The 19,137-nt window shown below is 37.0% G+C and overlaps 1 protein-coding gene across 1 annotated transcript; it reads right to left on the bottom strand.

The window, feature by feature from the left end:
- Positions 1-13,591: 13,591 nt before the first annotated feature.
- On the bottom strand, positions 13,592-19,137 carry LOC108586650 (olfactory receptor 4F4). The gene has a single exon (XM_031668287.1). It carries the CDS (start codon positions 15,358-15,360, stop codon positions 14,401-14,403), a length of 960 nt encoding a protein of 319 aa, XP_031524147.1. The 5' UTR covers positions 15,361-19,137; the 3' UTR covers positions 13,592-14,400.

Raw genomic sequence — 19,137 nt, 5'->3', positions numbered from 1 at the left:
TCTGTAGACTCTACCTCTGGGGACAGGGCATAGCTAAACGAAAAGCAGCAGAAACCTCTGCAGATGTAAATGTCCCTGTCTGACAGCTTTGAAGAGAGCAGTGGTTCTCCCAGCATGGAAGTTGAGATCTGAGAACGGACAGACTTCCTGCTCAAGTGGGTCTCAGACCCCTGAGTAGCCTAACTGGGAGACATCCCCCACTAGGTGCAGACCGACACCTCACATGGCTGGGTACACTTCTGAGACAAAGCTTCCAGAGCAAGAATCAGACAGCAACACTTGCTGTTCAGCAATATTCTCTCTTCTGCAGCTTCTGCTGCTGATACTCAGGCAAACAGGATCTGGAGTGGACCTCAAAAAAACTCCAACGGACCTACAGCTGAGGGTCCTGACTGTTACAAGGAAAACTAACAAACAGAAAGGACACCCACACCAAAACCCCATCAGTACATCACCATCATCAAAGACCAAAGGCAGATAAAACCACAAAGATGGGGAAAAAGCATTGCAGAAAAGCTGGAAATTCAAAAAATCAGGGCTCGTCTCCCCCTCCAAAGGAACACAGCTCATCGCTAGCAACAGAACAAAACTGGATGGAGAATGACTTTGATGAGTCGAGAGAAGAAGGCTTCAGTTGATCAAACTTCTCAGAGCTGAAGGAGGAACTACATACCCAGTGCAAAGAAATTAAAAACCTTGAAAAAAGAATGGAAGAATGGAAAACTAGAATAATCTATGCAGAGAAGACCATAAACGAACTAATAGAGATGAAAACCATGACATGAGAACTATGTGAAAAATGCACAAGCTTCAGTAACCAACTTGATCAACTGGAAGAAAGAGTGTCAGTGACTGAAGATCAAATGAATGAAATGGAGTGAGAAGAGAAGTGTAGAGAAAAAAGAGTAAAAAGAAATGAACAAAGTCTCCAAGAAGTATGGGATTATGTGAAAAGACAAAATCTACCAACCAAAAAAAGTCCAGGACCAGATGGATTCACAGCTGAATTCTATCAGAGGTACAAGGAGGAGCTGGTACCATTCCTTCTGAGACTATTCCAATCAATAGAAAAACAGGGAATCCTCCTTAACTCATTTTATGAGGCCAACATCATCCTGATACCAAAGCCTGGCAGAGACACAACAAAAAAGAATTTTAGACCAATATCCCTGATGAACATCAATGCAAAAATCCTCAATAAAATACTGGCAAACCGAATCCAGCAGCACATCAAAAAGCTTATCCACCATGATCAAGTAGGCTTCATCCCTGGGATGCAAGGCTGGTTCAACATATGCAAATCAATAAATGTAATCCAGCATATAAACAGAACCAAAGACAAAAACTACATGATTATCTCAATACATGCAGAAAAGTCCTTTGACAATATTCTACAGCCCTTCATGCTAAAAACTCAGTAAATTCGGTATTGATGGAACATATCTCAAAATAATAAGAGCTATTTATAACAAATCCACAGCCAATATCATACTGAATGGGTAAAAACTAGAAGCATTCCCTTTGAAAACTGGCACACGACAGGGATGCCCTCTCTCACCACTCCTATTCAACATCGTGTTGGAAGTTATGGCTAGGGCAATCAGGCAAGAGAAAGAAATCAAGGGTATTCAGTTAGGAAAAGAAGAAGTCAAATTGTCCCTGTTCGCAGATGACATGATTGTATATTTAGAAAACCCCATCATCTCAGCCCAAAATCTCCTTAAGCTGATAAGCAACTTCAGCAAAGACTCAGGATACAAAATCAATGTGCAAAAATCACACACATTCTTATACACCAGTAACAGACAAACAGAGAGCCAAATCATGAATGAACTCCCATCCACAATAGCTTCAAACAGAATAAAGTACCTAGGAATCCAACTTACAAGGGATGTGAAGGACCTCTTCAAGGAGAACTACAAACCACTGCTCAGTGAAATAAAAGAGGACACAAACAAATGGAAGAACATACCATGTTCATGGATAGGAAGAATCAATATCATGAAAATGGCCATACTGCCCAAGAGATGAATTCCATAGATTCAATTACCATCCCCATCAAGCTACCAGTGAGCTTTCTTACAGAATTTGGAAAAAACTGCTTCAAAAGTTCATATGGAACAAAAAATTACATTGCCAAAGAGATAATCCCACAAGCCAAAGGGAACAAAGTTGGAGGCGTAAGCACTTTCTTGACTTCAAACTATACTACGGGCCTACAGTAACCAAAACAGCATGATACTGGTACCGAGAAACAGAGATCCTAGACCAATGGAACAGAACAGAGCCCTCGGAAATAATACCACACATTTATAGCCATCTGAACTTTGACAAACCTGAGAAAAACAAGAAATGGGGAAAGGATTCCCTATTTAAAAAATGGTGCTGGGAAAATTGGCTAGCCATAAGTAGAAAGCTGAAACTGGATCCTTTCCTTACTTCTTATACGAAAATTAATTCAAGATGGATTAGAGACTTAAATGTTAGACCTAATACCATAAAAACCCTATAAGAAAACCTAGGTAATACCATTCAGGACATAGGCATGGGCAAGGACTTTTGTCTAAAACACCAAAAGCAATGGCAACAAAAGCCAAAATTGACAAATGGGATCTGATTAAAATAAAGAGCTTTTGCACAGCAAGAGAAACTACCATCAGAGTGAACAGGCAACCTATAAAATGGGAGAAAATTTTTGCAATCTACTCATCTGACAAAGGGCTAATATCCAGAACCTATAAAGAACTCAAACAAATTAGAAGAAAAAAACAATCCCATCAAAAAGTGGGCAAAGTATATGAACAGACACTTCTCAAAAGAAGACATTCATACAGCCAACAGACACATGAAAAAATGCTCATCATCACTGGCCATCAGAGAAATGCAAATCAAAACCACAATGAGATACCATCTCACACCAGTTAGAATGGCAATCATTAAAACATCAGGAAACAACAGGTGCTAGAGAGGATGTGGAGAAATAGGAACACTTTTACACTGTTTGTGGGACTGTAAACTAGTTCAACCATTGTGGAAAACAGTGTGGCGATTCCTCAAGGATCTAGAACTAGAAATACCATATGACCCAGCCATCCCATTACTGGGTATATACCCAAAGGATTATAAATCATGCTGCTATAAAGACACATGCACACGTATGTTTATTGCGGCACTATTCACACTAGCAAAGACTTGGAATCAACCCAAATGTCCATCAGTGACAGACTAGATTAAGAAAATGTGGCACATATACACCATGGAATACTATGCAGCCATAAAAAAGAATGAGTTCGTGTCCTTTGTAGGGACACGGATGCAGCTGGAAACCATCATTCTCAGCAAACTATCACAAGAACAGAAATCCAAACACCGCATGTTCTCCCTCATAGGTGGGAATTGAACAATGAGATCACTTGGACACAGGAAGGGTAACATCACATACCAGGGTCTATTGTGGGGAGGGGGGAAGGGGAGGGATATTATTAGGCGATATACCTAATGTAAGTGATGAGTTAATGTGTGCAGCACACCAACATGGCACATGTATACATATATAACAAACCTGCACGTTGTGCACATGTACCCTAGAACTTAAAGCATAATTGAAAAAAAAAAAGAATAAAAGCTACGAAGAGTGAAAGGATGTCCCAGATGGAAAAAAAAAGTGTGAAAACCCAGAAAAAGCACATAAAATAAAGCAAACTATCTATTAAAATGAAAAAAAAATATTTTTGTGGTATTTCTGCTTTCTGACACTTCCTAGTGTTTTTTAAAGAACTAATATATAATGAAATTTTGTGAATGTTTCAGTGCACTTGAGAAGAAGAGATACTGTCTATTATCAGGCTAGTGTTAGGACATATCCATGAAATCTATCTTACTGGTTATCTTGTTATATTGTTTAGATAATCTATATCTCAGAATCTTTGTCAATTACTTTCCCACTTTTAACGACTTTTTCAACTACTTTCGCTTGTACCTCTTGTATATAGTTGTAATTTTGGATTTTTATAAAAACTCATTGCTTTTAATATGTGAGTTAAGCCCATTCATGTATGTTGATGAGACTGATATGTTTGTCTGTACTCTGTCACATTATTTTTTTTTCTGTTTATATTATGCTATATTTACTGTGCTGCTTTTTCCACTTGACCCATCTTTTTTCTTAAATTTTTATTTTGTTATTTAGGAAGAATTTTTTTTTGTGTGGGTAACATATATTTACAAATTCTCTAGTGCCTCAATAGTTCCCTTTCTTATTTATCCTCTTACTATATGGTTTGACAGTTTTAAAGGACATCCTTGAGTCTTCCTATTTCCTACACAACAATTAATGATCTTATTCTGCTTTCCCTTTTCTCCCTTCTCTTTCCATTTTGTTTAGGTTGTATTATTTCTTTGTCAGAACATACAGTATTTACATTCTTTTATTTTAACAATGTTCTTTATTTCAATATTAGATATACAATTAAATATATAGATTGCTCACTATGAGTCTTTTCATGAAAAAATTTTTCCAGTTATGTCCTTGATGCAGTTTGTCTTCTTGTTGATTCCTCTGGAAGGGATTTGTCAATACAATATTCCCTGATTTCTTGCATGTCTAATTCTTTTTCCAGTAGCATTAATACTTTAAGATGCGCTTCATTGGATATGAACTTCACTCTTTATTCCTTGTGTATTAATTGCATAATTATACATTAATCATGCTAAGTTATTGCTGAAAGGGCTCAGGGGAATCAAATTATTTATTCTCATAAAATAGTTTCATTACAGATGATGGATACAGTACAGTGGCAGCAGGAGAATAATCTGAATTTAAAAGGGTTCAGCCATATCAGGTACAGTTCTTTGTACCCCCACTGCTGGATCACACAGAATACACTTTGTGTCCAGGTTTCAAACCACCATCGGTATGTGCATAACATGCCTTGTATTCAGTAAGTTCAAGGCTAGTTTGTGGTGAGTTTCACTTATAATGAGTTGTCATATAGACACATTCCAGTTTTAACTATTGAATCTCTCCTCTCCCTACACACCTGGCTCCACCCTAACCAAGTTATGAATCTAATTATTTTTGCTAAGTAATACTAATAGAGTGGTAGATTCTTCCCCTGAAATAATTCACAGAACCATGGTTACAGAACATCATTTATCTTATTTACTTATTATTTCAATAGGTTTTTGGGGAACAGGTGGTGTTTGGTTACATGAATAAGTTCTTTAGTGGTGATTTCTGAGATTTTGGTGCACTCATCACCCGAGCAGTGTACAGTACACAGTGTGTAGTCTTTTATCCCTCATCCCCACCCACCCTTTCCCCTAGTCCCCAAAGTTCATTGTATCATTCTTATGCCTTTTCATCCTCATAACTTAACCCCCACTTATGAGTGAGAACATACATGATTTGGTTTTCTATTCCTGAGTTACTTCACTTAGAATAATGGTCTCCAATTCCATTCAGATTGCTGCAAATACCATTATTTCATTCCTTTTTATGACTGAGTAGTATTCCATGGTGTGTGTGTGTGTGTGTGTGTGTGTATGTATATCTGTGGTGTGTGTGTGTGTGTGTATATAAATATATAGTATTTTGTTTATCCACTTGATTGATGGGCATTTGGGCTGTTTCCATATTTTTGCAATTGCAAATTGTGCTGCTTTAAACATGCGTGTGCAAGTATCTTTTTCATATGTCTTCTTTTTCTCTGGGTAGATATCCAGTAGTGGGATTGCTGCATCATATGGTAGTTCTACTTTTAGTTTTTAAATGAATCTTCTCCCTGTTTTCCATAGTGATTATATGAGTTTACATTCTCACCAACAGTGTAAAAGTGTTCCCTTTTCACCACATCCACACCAACATCATTTTTTGGTTTTTTGATTATGGCCATTCTTGAAGGAGTAAGGTGATATTGCATTGTGGTTTTGATTTGCATTTTCCTGATCATTAGTGATGTTGAGCATTTTTTCATATGTTTGTTGGCCAGCTGTATATCTTCTTTTGAGAATTGTCTATTCATGTCCTTAGCCCACTTTTTGATAGGATTGTTTGTTTGTTTTTTTTTTCTCTTGCTGATTTATATGAATTCTTTGTAGATTCTGGATATTAGTCCTCTGCTGGATGTATAGTTTGTGAAGATTTTCTCTCTGCGGATTGTCTGTTTATTCTGATTATTTCTTTTGCTGTGCAGAAGCTTTTCAGCTTAATTAAGTCCCATATATTTGTCTTTGTTTTGTTGTGTTTGCTTTTGGGTTCTTGATTGTGAAGTCTTTGCCTAAGCCAATGTCTAGAAGAGTTTTTACAATGTTATCTTCTAGAATTTTTATGTTTTCAAGTCTTAGATTTAAGTCTGTGATCCATCTTGAGTTGATTTTTTAATAAGGTGAGAGAGGAGGATCCAGTTGCATTATTCTACATGTGACTTGCCAATTATACCAGCACCATTTGTTGAATAGGGTGTCCTTTCCCCACTTCATGTTTTTGCTTGCTTTGTCAAAGATCAGTTGACTGTAAGTATTTGGCTTTATTTCTGGGTTCTCTATTCTATTCCATTGGTCTATATGCCTATTTTTATACCAGTACCATGCTGTTTTCGTGACTATGGCCTTATAGTATAGTTTGAAGTCGAGTAATGTGATGTCTCTAGATGTGTTCTTTTTGCCTAGTCTTGCTTTGGCTATGTGTGCTCTTTTTTGGTTCATGTGAATTTTAGCATTGTTTTTTCTAGTACTGTGAAGAATGATGGTGGTATTCTGTTGGGAATTGCATTGAATTTGTAGGTTGCTTTTGGCAGTATGGTCGTTTTCACACTGTTGACTCTATTATCCATGGTGAACAGCAGCGGGTGTGGGTAGGACCCATGGGAGACAGACTGGCTTCTTCTTTGTTGTTGACTGCAGCTTGTTGGAGGTGTGGTTAAAGCACTGGGGGTCTTTGCTCCTTTGTTAGTTCAAGGGTAGCAGGGGTAGTACCACCATAGAGGCAGTGGCAGAGGGACTTTTGGTTGACTCTGGGGGCTCCATCTCTAGATGAGCTGCTATTACTGGGAATGTTCAGCTTTGGGGTGGGGCAGCTGTACTGCTGGTGTGAGGTTAGGGCTCTGCTTGTTGGGAATCAGGGGGTTTAGGGCTTACTGGGAGGAGAGACTGTTCTGCTCTCCATATGGGAACTGTGGCATGCTGTAAGTTCAGGTGTAGCCTTCAGGCGCTCTGTTTCTTTCCGAGACTGAGGACAGCAGGGATAGAACTGCTGCTGTGACAGGGGCAGAGAGGCTGCCATTTGCCTCTGGGAGCCTCTCCCCAGGGAAAGTCTGGGCCACTGCCCGTAGGTAAGCTCAGCTGTCAGTGGGGCAACTGATCTGCAGTTATGAGCTGGGGGCCGTGCCTGGTGGAGTGGGTGGTGGGGGTTCCTGGGGGAGGGGGCTGGACTCCTCTCTGTATGGTGGTTGTGGTGTGCCGAAGGTGCCATCGCAGTGACTAGACTCGAACTTCCCCAGCCCAAGGGCTGTTATGGTGGTACCACGAGGGGTTGTGAATTGACTCTGGTATTTCCTCCTTGGAGAAATCCTGGGTTACTTCTTATTGAAGTGATCAGGTGGGGACAGGGTGGTTGTACAGGAGTCCCAGGCCAAGTGGCCCTGCTTGGTGAGGAGAAGTGAGGACTGAAAACTGCATGAAGAAAAATGCAGCCACCTTTCCATGAGGTAGGTGCCCTCTGCTGTGGGTTCAGACCAATCCCTGGTCCCTATGGACTCTCCAAGGCAAGGGCTGTGAGATTCATTTTCTTATTAGATGATCTGTTTAATGCTGAAAGTGGGGTGTTGAAGTCCTTCACTATTATTATATTTGAGTCTATCTCTCTGTTTTGATCTAGTAATATTTACTTTACAAATCTGGCTGCTCCAGTGTTGGCTGCATATATATTTAAAATTGCTATATCCTCTTTCTGGATTGATTCCTTTATCTTTGTATAATAACTATTTTTGTCTTTTTTCTAAAACTAGTTTTGACTTAAAGTCTGTTTTGTCTGACATAAATATAGTTACTCCTACTCATTTTGGTTTCTGTTCATAGAATATAGTTTTCCATCTCTTTACTTTTAGTTAATATGTGTTTTTACAGGTAAAGTGCGTTTGTTCATGGCAACACATAGTCAGGTCATAGTTAAAATTCATTAAGTCATTCTGTATCTTTCAGATAGTGAATTTAGAAGAAATAACATATTTTTAAAAAATTAGTTTAATTTTTAATTTTTATTTGTTTTTTGTAGAGCTGGGTCTCATTGTGTTGACCAGGCTGGACTTGAACCTCTGACCTCAAGCAATCCTTCTGCCTTGGCCTCCCAAAGTGCTGGGATTGGCCAGGCGCAGTGGCTCATGCCTGTAATCCTAGTACTTCGGGAGGCCCAGGTGGGCGGATCACGAGGTCAGGAGATCGAGACCATCCTAGTTAAAATGGTGAAACCCCATCTCTACTAAAAATACAAAAAATTAGCCGGGCGTGATGGTGGGTGCCTGTAGTCCCAGCTGCTGGGGAGGCTGAGACAGGAGAATGGCATGAACCCGGGAGGTGGAGCTTGCAGTGAGCCAAGATCGCGCCACTGCACTCCAGCCTGGGTGAAAGTGCGAGACTCTGTCTCAAAAAAAAAAAAAAGTGCTGGGATTATAGTCATGAGACACCACGCCCAGCCCCTAAGTGGATATTTAATCCATGTACATTCAAGGTTATTATTGTCTATATTTGATATAATCAAATACCTAGTCATTCTGTAAATTATTTTAATAGTTTCAAATACATTTGTTATGTTTGGTCTATTTGAATTATTTGAATCAGGATCTAAAGAAGTTTCAAAGTTGCATTGGTTAATATATCTTTTTAGTTTTTAAAAACCTGTATGAATTCCTTCCTCCTGCTTTCTCGCTCTGTGTATTTGCTGAATAATCCAGGCTATTCATCCTGTTGAATTTTCCATACCTTGTGATTATCTTATTAAATCCTATAGTGTTCTTGCATGTTTCTCTCTTCCACATATTTCCTGTATATTGTCATAAAATAGAGATTCTTTACCATTTAGGCTCATTTCTAGTTGGTTCTGTGTGCTTTGTATTATACTTTATGTGTATTCACTTCATGTGATATAAAACTTGATCAGTAGGTTCAGGTATTTTCAGCTGATTCATTTCATGTAGGTTTTCTTTTGAAACAGTTACTCATCATTTTAGCTTCTGTTGGTTATCTTAGGCCCATTAATTCACTGGGTTCCAAATGAATTTGACTGTATGTTAGTGTCCCATGAAACAATTCTTTTCTCTGATGTTATATAACTTAATTAAACTGCCAACTCTTGATTTTTAGCAGTTGTAATTTTTTCTCTTAATTTAATTACATTTTTAAATTACATAAAACAGTTACATGATTTCAAAATCAAAAATCTAAAATAAGATGTATTCAGAAAAGCGTAGCTTTTATCCCCATGCCTTGCCTTGTTTCCTCCTTCTGCCACGAAAAAATTATATATGTATTATGTTTTTGCCATTTTAAGTATGCTTATTTAAATATTTACAAAATGTATACTTATGAGTCATATATGCATGTAAATCCAATGTATATATCCCTATCTTAACATAAAAATAGCATTCTGGTGTCAATTTTTTGTTTCTTTTCAGTTAAGATATACCTTGTAGATTACTTTAGAGTTGTATTTGGAGATGTTTCTCACTCATTTTATAGCTGCTTAATACTCTATTGTGTACAAGTCATGCAAGTAGTACTTACTAATTGTCATTGTCATTTGGTTATTTTCCTTTTTTTTTTTTTTTTTTTGAGAGGGAGTCTTACTCTGTTGCCCTGGCTGGAGTGCAGAGGCGCAATCTGGGCTCACTGAAACCTCTATCTCCCAGATTCAAGCGATCCTCCCACCTCAGCTTCTCAAGTAGCTGGAATTACAAGTGTGCACCACCATGCCCGGCTAATTTTTGTTTTTTTGGTGGAGATGGGATTTCACCGTGTTAGCCAGGCTGGTCTTGAATTCCTGGCCTCAAGTGATCTGCCCGCCTCCGCCTCCCAAAGTGCTGGGATTACAGGCATGAGCCACCACGCCCGGCCTACTTTCCATTCTTTACTATTAAAAACAATGCTTCAATGAATAGACTTGTGCATCCATTATTTTGTATTTTTGCCAATATATCTTTTGAATAGAAGTAGGATTGCTAGACCAAAAGTCAGTAACGTGTAAATTTTTTTAGATATTGCCAAGAGGTTGTACCATTTTGTATTCTCACCAACAATGCATAAGAGTGCTTCTCTCTACAGTTTCATCAACAGGTTGTATTATTAAATATTGAGGTCAAATATTTGATATTTTATAGGTTAGAATTGATATTTAAGTATCATTTTACTTTGCGTGTCTCTTAATCTGAGAGACTTGAACATTTTTTCATATATTTAAAGATTGTTTAACAGATGCTGGTGAGGCTACAGAGAATGGGGAACACTTCTACACTGCTGGAGGGAATGCAACTTAGTCCAGCCAGTGTGGAGAACTCTGGGGATTTCTCAAAGAACTAAGAGTTAAACTACCACTCAATCCAGCAATTGCATTACTGCATATATGCCCAGAGGAAAATACGTTGTTTTACCAAAAAGACACATGTGCTTGTATGGTTGTCATAGTGCTATTCACAATAGCAAAGACATGGAATCCACCTGGGTGCCCATCAACTTTGGACTAAAGTAAATGTGGTACATATCCACCACAAAATATATGCAGCTAGTAAGAAGAAAGTCATGTCCTTTGCAGCAGCATGAAGGCAGCTGGAGGCCATTATCCTAAGTGAAATAACACTGAAACAGAAAACCAAATACCACGTATTCTCACCTACAAGGGGAAGCTAAACATCGAGTACAGATGGACATAAAGATGAGAACAATAGACACCATAGACTACCAGAGGGAGGATGGAGGAAGAGGGAAAAGAGTTGAAAAACTCCCTGTGGGGTATTATTCTTGCTACCTGGCAGGTGGAATCATTTGTACTCCAAACCTTAGAATCATGCAGTATACCTTTGTCTCAAACCTGCACATGTACCCTCTGAACCTATAATGAAATTTGAAAGAAAAACCCCAAATGTGGTCATTGTAGGCCAGAAGCTAAGATGTGGTATAACTGAATGGTTATCAATTAGGAACAGATGTAAAAGTAACAATCTCTGTGCTTGATTTTAAGATCAGGTCTATGTGCCATATTTTATCTAGTCTAACATCGATGGGCATTTGGGTTGGTTCCAAGTCTTTCCTATTGTGAATAGTGCTGCGATAAACATACATGTGCATGTGTCTTTATAGTAGAATGACTTACAATCCTTTGGGTATATACCCAGTAATGCGATTGCTGGGTCAAATGGTATTTCTAGTTCTAGATCCTTGAGGAAACACCACAATGTCTTCCACAATGGTCGAACTAATGTACACTCTCACCAACGGTGTAAAAACGTTTCTATTTCTCCACATCCTCTCCAGCATCTATTGTTTCCTTTTTAATGATTGCCATTCTAATTGGTGCTAGATGGTATCTCATTATGGGTTTGATTGGCATTTCTTGCAGCCATAAAAAAGAATGAGGTCATGTCCTTTGCAGGGACATGGATGAAGCTGGAAACCATCATTCTCAGCAAACTAACACAAGAACAGAAAACCAAACACCACATGTTCTTACTCATAAGTGGGAGTTAACCAATGAGAACATATGGGCACAGGGAGGGGAACATCACACACCAGGGCCTGTTGAGGGTTGGGAGGCAAGGGGAGGGATAGCATTAGGAGAAATACTTAATGTCGATGATGAGTTGATAGGCGCAGCAAACCACCATGGCACATGTATACTTGTGTAACAAACCTGCACATTCTGCACATGTATCCCAGAATTTAAAGTATTTTAAAAAAAAAAGGCCTAATTCAGATAATATGTATGTATGTGTGTGTGTGTGTGTGTGTGTGTATTCATATAAGTAACATATTTTACTGCATAGATTCAAAATTTTTTTGCCTGCCTCTTTCCCAGGGGAGGGGTGCCCATAACTTCCGTTCAAATTTCAAGAGAAATTCTGAATATATTGGTTTCTCCCATGGCATTGTACATATTAATGCACTTAGTAGTTAAATGAATTATGAATAAATTAGGGGTAAATTTTACAAATAAATGCAAAATAAAAGTTTTTTGCCTACAATTGTAAAGAAAAAGAAAAAAAGACTGACTCTCCTTATCTATGAACTGTAAGTTTATCTCTTTTGCCCATTTTCCTATTAATACTTTGGGTTTTTTTTAGAAGTTCCGTATGTATTATAACTACTATTTTAATATTTGAGTTATAAGTAGTTTCTTCTCACTTAGCTTTTAACTTTTCTGATAATTTTATTATGCATTAAAAATTAATTTGATAGTCAATGTTATCCATCTTTATCATATTCATAGATTATAAAAACATTAACTTGTTTTCTTTTAATGTTTGTAGAGTTTTTTGAAAAAAGAGTTATGTCTTGAATTCACTTAGAGATTGTCCTGGCATTGTGTGTAACAAAGAGATTAAATGTCCTGGCATTTGGTGTAACAAAGAGATTAAATATATATTTTCCTATATTGCTATCCAATTATCCCACCATCACATTAGTAGGTCTTTCCCCCCTGCATTGATTTGAGATACTGTCATTATTATTTACTACTTTTATTATGTGTTTTTAATCTGCTTATAAATTTTCTATTCTATTTTTCCTAAGATAAACATAATTTTAACCCTCTTATCATCTGACTCTCCTTATCTAATAATTCAAGTCACATTTTGACAAACTGGATTCCTTTTTTCTTAGAATATTTAATGTTCAATTTTATTCCGACTCAGTGATTCTCCCTGGAAAGAGAAGATATTTGTCAGAATCATTTGTTAAGGATTTTTTTTTTCAATTTATATTTTCCTTTACTTCTATCTTAAATTTTCGGCATGCCTTTCTAGGGCAGTAAGGTGGAAGTATATGAGTACACCCTTGCACACACATATACACACTTCCACTTACAACTACAGTATCCTAAATGAGCATCTGTTAAGATTGGAATGTGTCATATTTCATAAGAATGCTGGGAAAAAATCAAGGTTGAAACTTTTGGCTTTGTTGATATATAGGATTTTAATAGTATATAACGTTTATTAATGCTTAATATGCCTCAAAGTGGGCTACTTGATTTATATCTATTTTGTCATTTTTCTTCATAATAACCATGCATAATAGGTATTATCTCCTGTTTATAAATGTAGAAACTAAAGCTTATGAAAGCCAAGTAATGTGTCCAAAATCGTGATTAATAAGAATCACAGTATTGTACACAACAACTTTTTTTTTTTTTTTTTTTGAGACGGAATCTCACCCTGTTGCCCAGGCTGGAGTGCTGTGGCATGATCTCGGCTCACTGCAGGCTCCGCCTCCTGGGTTCACGCCATTCTCCTGCCTCAGCCTCCTGAGTAGCTGGAATTACAGGAGGCCGCCACCACGCCTGGCTAATTTTTTGTAGTTTTAGTAGAGATGGGGTTTCACCATGTTAGCCAGGATGGTCTCGATCTCCTGACCTCATGATCTGCCCGCCTTAACCTCCCAAAGTGCTGGGATTACAGGCGTGAGCCACTGTGCCTGGCCCCAAGTAATATACTTTGTGCCAACATGATGAGAGACTGGATCCCTCTAAATTCTTTCTACTGCTTATGGGCAGTTACACCACGGATGTCAAATACCTAGAAGGCACATTTCACATTGGCAAAATTACTCTTCCAATCACTCCTGATAATGCCCTCATGGATTGTGGGTTGTTACAGTGGTGGGAGGGTGAAGTATGAACGCTTATAATGGGAGGCGTTTGTTTTTCAAACCTCTTAAAAGTTGACATATATCTCCTTACCACTAAGCATATATTTTTAAAATTAAGCCTGTGACAATTCTTTTTTTATGTTTTCCACAAAATGGGCCAAATACAAATAATAAAAAATTTATAAGCTAGGCTATATTTTCTCTCCTTTCTTCTACTAAACTTCTACTAAACACACAGGAAAGTACAGGTGTACACAAATACTAATATGTTTATGCCTTTCTTTGTTTTAAGAATTAACAAAATAATATTTTGAAAGCATGATAACTTTGTATCTATATTCCAAAATATAACACACAAGTTGTTGAAAGATAAATTGAGGCAATGTATGTGAAAGTTCCTAGACGATTACTAAATTATATGGGAATGAAAGGCACAATTTTCATGAGCTTTTACTAAATAACTTACCAGCTTCACTATATTTTATGTCATTATCTGAGATTAATCTCACAGTGATATAAGATTTAAGACTTTACACTAGAATGCACATCCTATTTTCTCAGCCGTCTTATTGCAGTCTTCATGTCTTTGTTCCTCAGTGTGTATATAATTGGGTTCAAGAGAGGGGTGATCACAGAATAAAATACAGCGAGGAATTTATCTAATGACTTGATGGGGAATGGCCAGGCGTAAATAAAGACACATGGTCCAAAGAACAAAAGAACTACTGTGATGTGAGCAGTCAAAGTGGACAGAGCTTTGGATGACCTATCTGAAGGGCGACGTTGGATGGTCATTAGGATGATAGTGTATGAGATGATTAGAAGAACAAAAGAACACACAGTGAGCACACCACTGTTAACAATGACCATAATATCTAGCTTGTAGGTATCTGTACAGGCAAGTTTGATTACCCTAGGAAGGTCACAATAAAAGCTATCAACCTCATTGGGACCACAAAAGGGTAAGTGAACGGCAAAGGCCAACTGGCTCACTGAATGGAGAAAGCCAATTCCCCATGCAACAGCCATAATGCCGACACATGCACTGCCACACATAATTGTAGTATAGTGCAGGGGTCTGCATATTGCTACATATCTGTCAAAGCCCATGGCTATGAGGATTATCATCTCACTCCCACCAAAGAAGTGAAGGAGAAATATCTGAACAAAGCAGCCCTTGAAAGAGATGGCTTTGCGCTGGCTGAAAAAGTCAGTAATCATCTTGGGGGCTGTGACTGAAGACAGAGACAGATCAATGACTGAGAGGTTGGCTAGCAGAAAGTACATGGGAGAGTGAAGGTGGGAGTCAGATACCACTGTTATGACAATAAGAAGGTTTCCAAACACGATTCCTCCATAGAATACAAAAAACAACACAAATAGGAAGATCTGGAGTTCCTGAGAATCAGAGAGACCCAGAAAAATGAATTCAGTCACTATGGAATTATTTGTTTCACTCGTTGATTCATTCCAGGAAGTAGCAGCTTCAGTTACCTCGAAGAAGAGCATGAGAAGGAAGTCAGAATTATTATATTCAAATTCAAAGCCTCATTTTGTATCATTCTGCTCACTCTTACAGTGACTTTCTATACTTGATTACTTAAAGACGTTCAGAATTCAACAACCGAAGATCATAATTTTATCTCACACTACTTCCCTGGTTATGCCTTATAATTCAATTATCTTGATCTTCTCAGTGTCTCCATTAATGTTAGGTTTATCCCTAATATAAAATACCATTATTTATGCTTGTCTGTCTGCCAGATTAAGTCTATGCCACAACCCTATGTTTATCTCCTTTTCCTTTGAACTACAAAACAGTTTGTAGCGCACATGTTATTTGGTGATATTAAAGTTCTTAAGAGAAAAAAATAGGCCAAAATGAAATGAAAGATAAAAAATAGAAAAAAGAAAAAATAATATCATAAATATAATACTTAAAAATTAAGAGAGGATAAAAGAATAGGGAATTCAAAAGTGAAATGAGAAAAAGTGAGGAAAATGCAATAAAGTTTAAATGAGAGAAAGTGTGAAGGAGTTTCATAGGAGATAAAATTGATAAGAGATTTTGGAATGCTTTCTAAAGGATGTTTGTTTTATTATAGAGACAAGAACTACTGAAGAATTTTGAATAATTGTTTAATTTAGCTCTGTATTCTATGTGAATTGGAAGGGAAGGAGCTTGGGAATGAAGCCAAGTAATTATTTTAAGCCTAACAATAGGTAATAACTGCAGGTTGTGGTTGTATGAGCAGGAAAGGGGTGAATGAAGACCTGTAAGATCCCATTGAGCAACATATTAAAGTGGTTAAGATGTGAGCTTGTGTGCCAGGAGGCTTGTGTTCAAATCCTGGGTATATATCTACTATGTATATGAATGACCTTAGACAGGTTACTTAAGTGATTTGAGTCTTACGGCCACATCTGGAAAAGATAGGTGATAATGGCACATCTTTATAGAAGTTCTGTGAGGATTGGATATGACCAGGTATATAAATTTTCTAGCAAATAGTAATGGTCAATATGTAATAGCCATTATTAAGGTACTGATAACAAAATATTTTTTCAGCAAGATGTGGAAAATTAAAAAAAAGTTATTCCAGTTCTTTAGTCTAAGTAATTGGGAACATTGTGATGGCTTTAACTCTGATAATAATTATAACAAGCACTAGTATAACAATATTTTAGATAGAGATCCCTTTTAGGAGCAGAAATAAATACAAAAAAAGGTAAAGGATAATGATAACTGTCTAGACACGAGGAGGTATTGTTGGGGCACCTTTGTAAGTTGCTATCTGCTAGGTGAGAGACTGAACGCTGACTTCTGGGCGTGAGTTGAGAGCCATTTCAATTGTGTATGGAGGAGAGAAAATAAGTACTGTTTCAAGAAGTTTTGCAGTGAAGAGAAGTAACAAATAAAAGGTATCCTGAAGGTGAGGTATAGCCATATTAACAATCTTTAGATTAGGTATAAGAGTTAATGGGCAAGTAAGATGTAAAAGAGAGAAGTGGAAATTGATGACTAACATTCCATGGGAGATGTGAAGGTATGGAGTTTACACTTGGCATCTTTTTTGGAGGAATACTGTTATTTGATTTTTGCTGTTTTTTAAATCACAGTAATTCATAGTGCTTGGAAATTCCACTTTTCTCTTTACTACTCTGAATCCCATGTCTTAGTCTTACACACGCAAGCAGCATATTACTGTTTTTAAAGTCCTATAAAAATTTAGTGATTCTAAATATTTTTAAGAATAAAGAGAAGTCTAATAGTGGAATAAATCATCAACATTCAGTTCAGTTCTCTTCTGCTTAGCACAGTAGTAAATATAATCATACTAATCATTGACAGTACAAATGATAGGATTTTTATTGTGAGATAATTTCTGTCCTGACTGATTGGTTGAACTGTTTCTTTTGAATCAAAGTGTGCAATTTAGAATAGACCTTAGATATGTGTTGATATAAAATTAATTCATTTCATTGATCGACAAGGACAAACTTGAAATTATATTTCCACATGAAATATGCCAAGGATGAGGTTGACCCAAGGGTTCTCATCTGTAGCAAAATACTTTCTATGATGGTTGTTGTTAGTAAGAATTCAGGAATGCTTTTCTTTAGAAAAAGGAATTTCTTGCTAACGTAGTTAAGACATTTCTCTCCTGAATTTATGCTGCGGAGGGGATCCTTCACCACATAATTCTTTCAAAGCTCATTTCTGACTTTCCAAAAATTATTCAAAAAAATTTAGAAGAATTGTATTTATTCTAAGTTGAACATTAAGTTTAGGCCCATTAAAGGAGTTATTCAGAATCTTATGCACTCATTGTAGCAACCAGGAAGAGCCAGTCACTGTTGAAAGGTAAAATCTTTCATGCCGTAGATTATTCTTGGAATTCAACCATTAGAATTTTGCATTTACAAAAAAACCTTTTACCTAGGTTTAAAGAAAAACGCCTTGTGTGTCCTTATAATAAGTCTCAGTGAGATGGAAGTAGGCATTTGGGTTCTGGCACAAATTCACAGTGTGATCATGGGAATATCATTTAAAAATCTCTGGGCCTTAGCTTTCCTGTTTTTAAATGAGTTTATTCCATCAAAAACTCTAAAAATCCTCACAACTCTAACAGTATGATTTGTACCTTTATGTGAAAGAAATGCCCCAAACCAGGTTTCACTGGTATTATAAAAAGGAGGGAAGGAGGTGGGCAAGAAACACCGGACATGGGGAAAGATGGGGAAGAGGACCATTAAATGGGGAGAAAAGAACAAATTAGCCCAGAAGAGTCAGGAGGAGGACTCGACAATTGTTGCCAGCATAATACTTATAACAAGGGTTATTCTTACTAACATTATTCATATTAATTCCTCTAAGTATTTAAGCTAACTCTACAGAATCCTTTCATTTTCCCAGAAGGTAAACACAAAATGGAAATATGCAGAATGGATTCCTACTAATAGAATCATCTCATTGTCAATAAAATGCTACAATTTTGTTCATTCTTCTAATATATTTGTTTCCACCTACCTTCTTCATAACTGGAAGAGACTACAGCAAATTTCAGAGAATGAGGAGTACAAATTTCCCTTTATGTGTACTCCCTTGAAGCATAAAAATTTTAAGAGAATGATATATAGTGAATTGTTCTTTTTAGTAAACCACTTGGCTAATTAAGAGCCTTTATGAATGGACCAGATGTACCTGAAGAGATCTGGGAATAGCCAGTCTGAACTTTGTGTACTGAGACTAACTTTTATAGTCTCACAAGTTTTCCCTTGGCCATTAGAGAAAACACACAGAATTTTCTTGAATTAGAGGACATTGCCAAAAATTTTTTGGTCTATTTGAATATTTTTGCTATCTCACTGAGTCTAAAGGTGCTAGAACTTAAAGTATATGTATAAAAAAAGAACCACAGCAAAACAAATATAATAAAGTTACAAAATTAAAATCCAGATAGGTTAACAAGAGAGTAAGTAATAATGCTTCAATTTTAGAAAAAGAGGAATGCTTAGAACTTTTATGACCAACTTGTGGAGAAAATATAGAAAAATTGCTTTGACCCATAAAAAAACCTCACTTCTTGTAACTTATTTTATTTTGCATCTTTAATTACCATGCAGTAGTTAAAAGTGAGCTGAGTGAGTCACCACAATTAATGTTTCTTAAAACAGTCACAGAAATATATCCAAGTGATGTCTCAGTTGTGTTCCTGGACCACCAATCTTACCAGGTTTTACCTGAAAGATGTCAATCATCTTCTTTGTCCTACGCACCTTAAG

The sequence above is a fragment of the Papio anubis genome, chromosome 7 (genome assembly GCF_008728515.1).
Source record: "Papio anubis isolate 15944 chromosome 7, Panubis1.0, whole genome shotgun sequence".
NCBI classification, from domain to species: domain Eukaryota; kingdom Metazoa; phylum Chordata; class Mammalia; order Primates; family Cercopithecidae; genus Papio; species Papio anubis.
This window is presented reverse-complemented; position numbering and strand designations above follow the sequence as displayed.

What these genes read in the sequence shown, in the direction of transcription:
- LOC108586650 (XM_031668287.1), bottom strand. Translation starts at nt 15,360, where the DNA reads ATGCTCTTCTTCGAGGTAACTGAAGCTGCTACTTCCTGGAATGAATCA.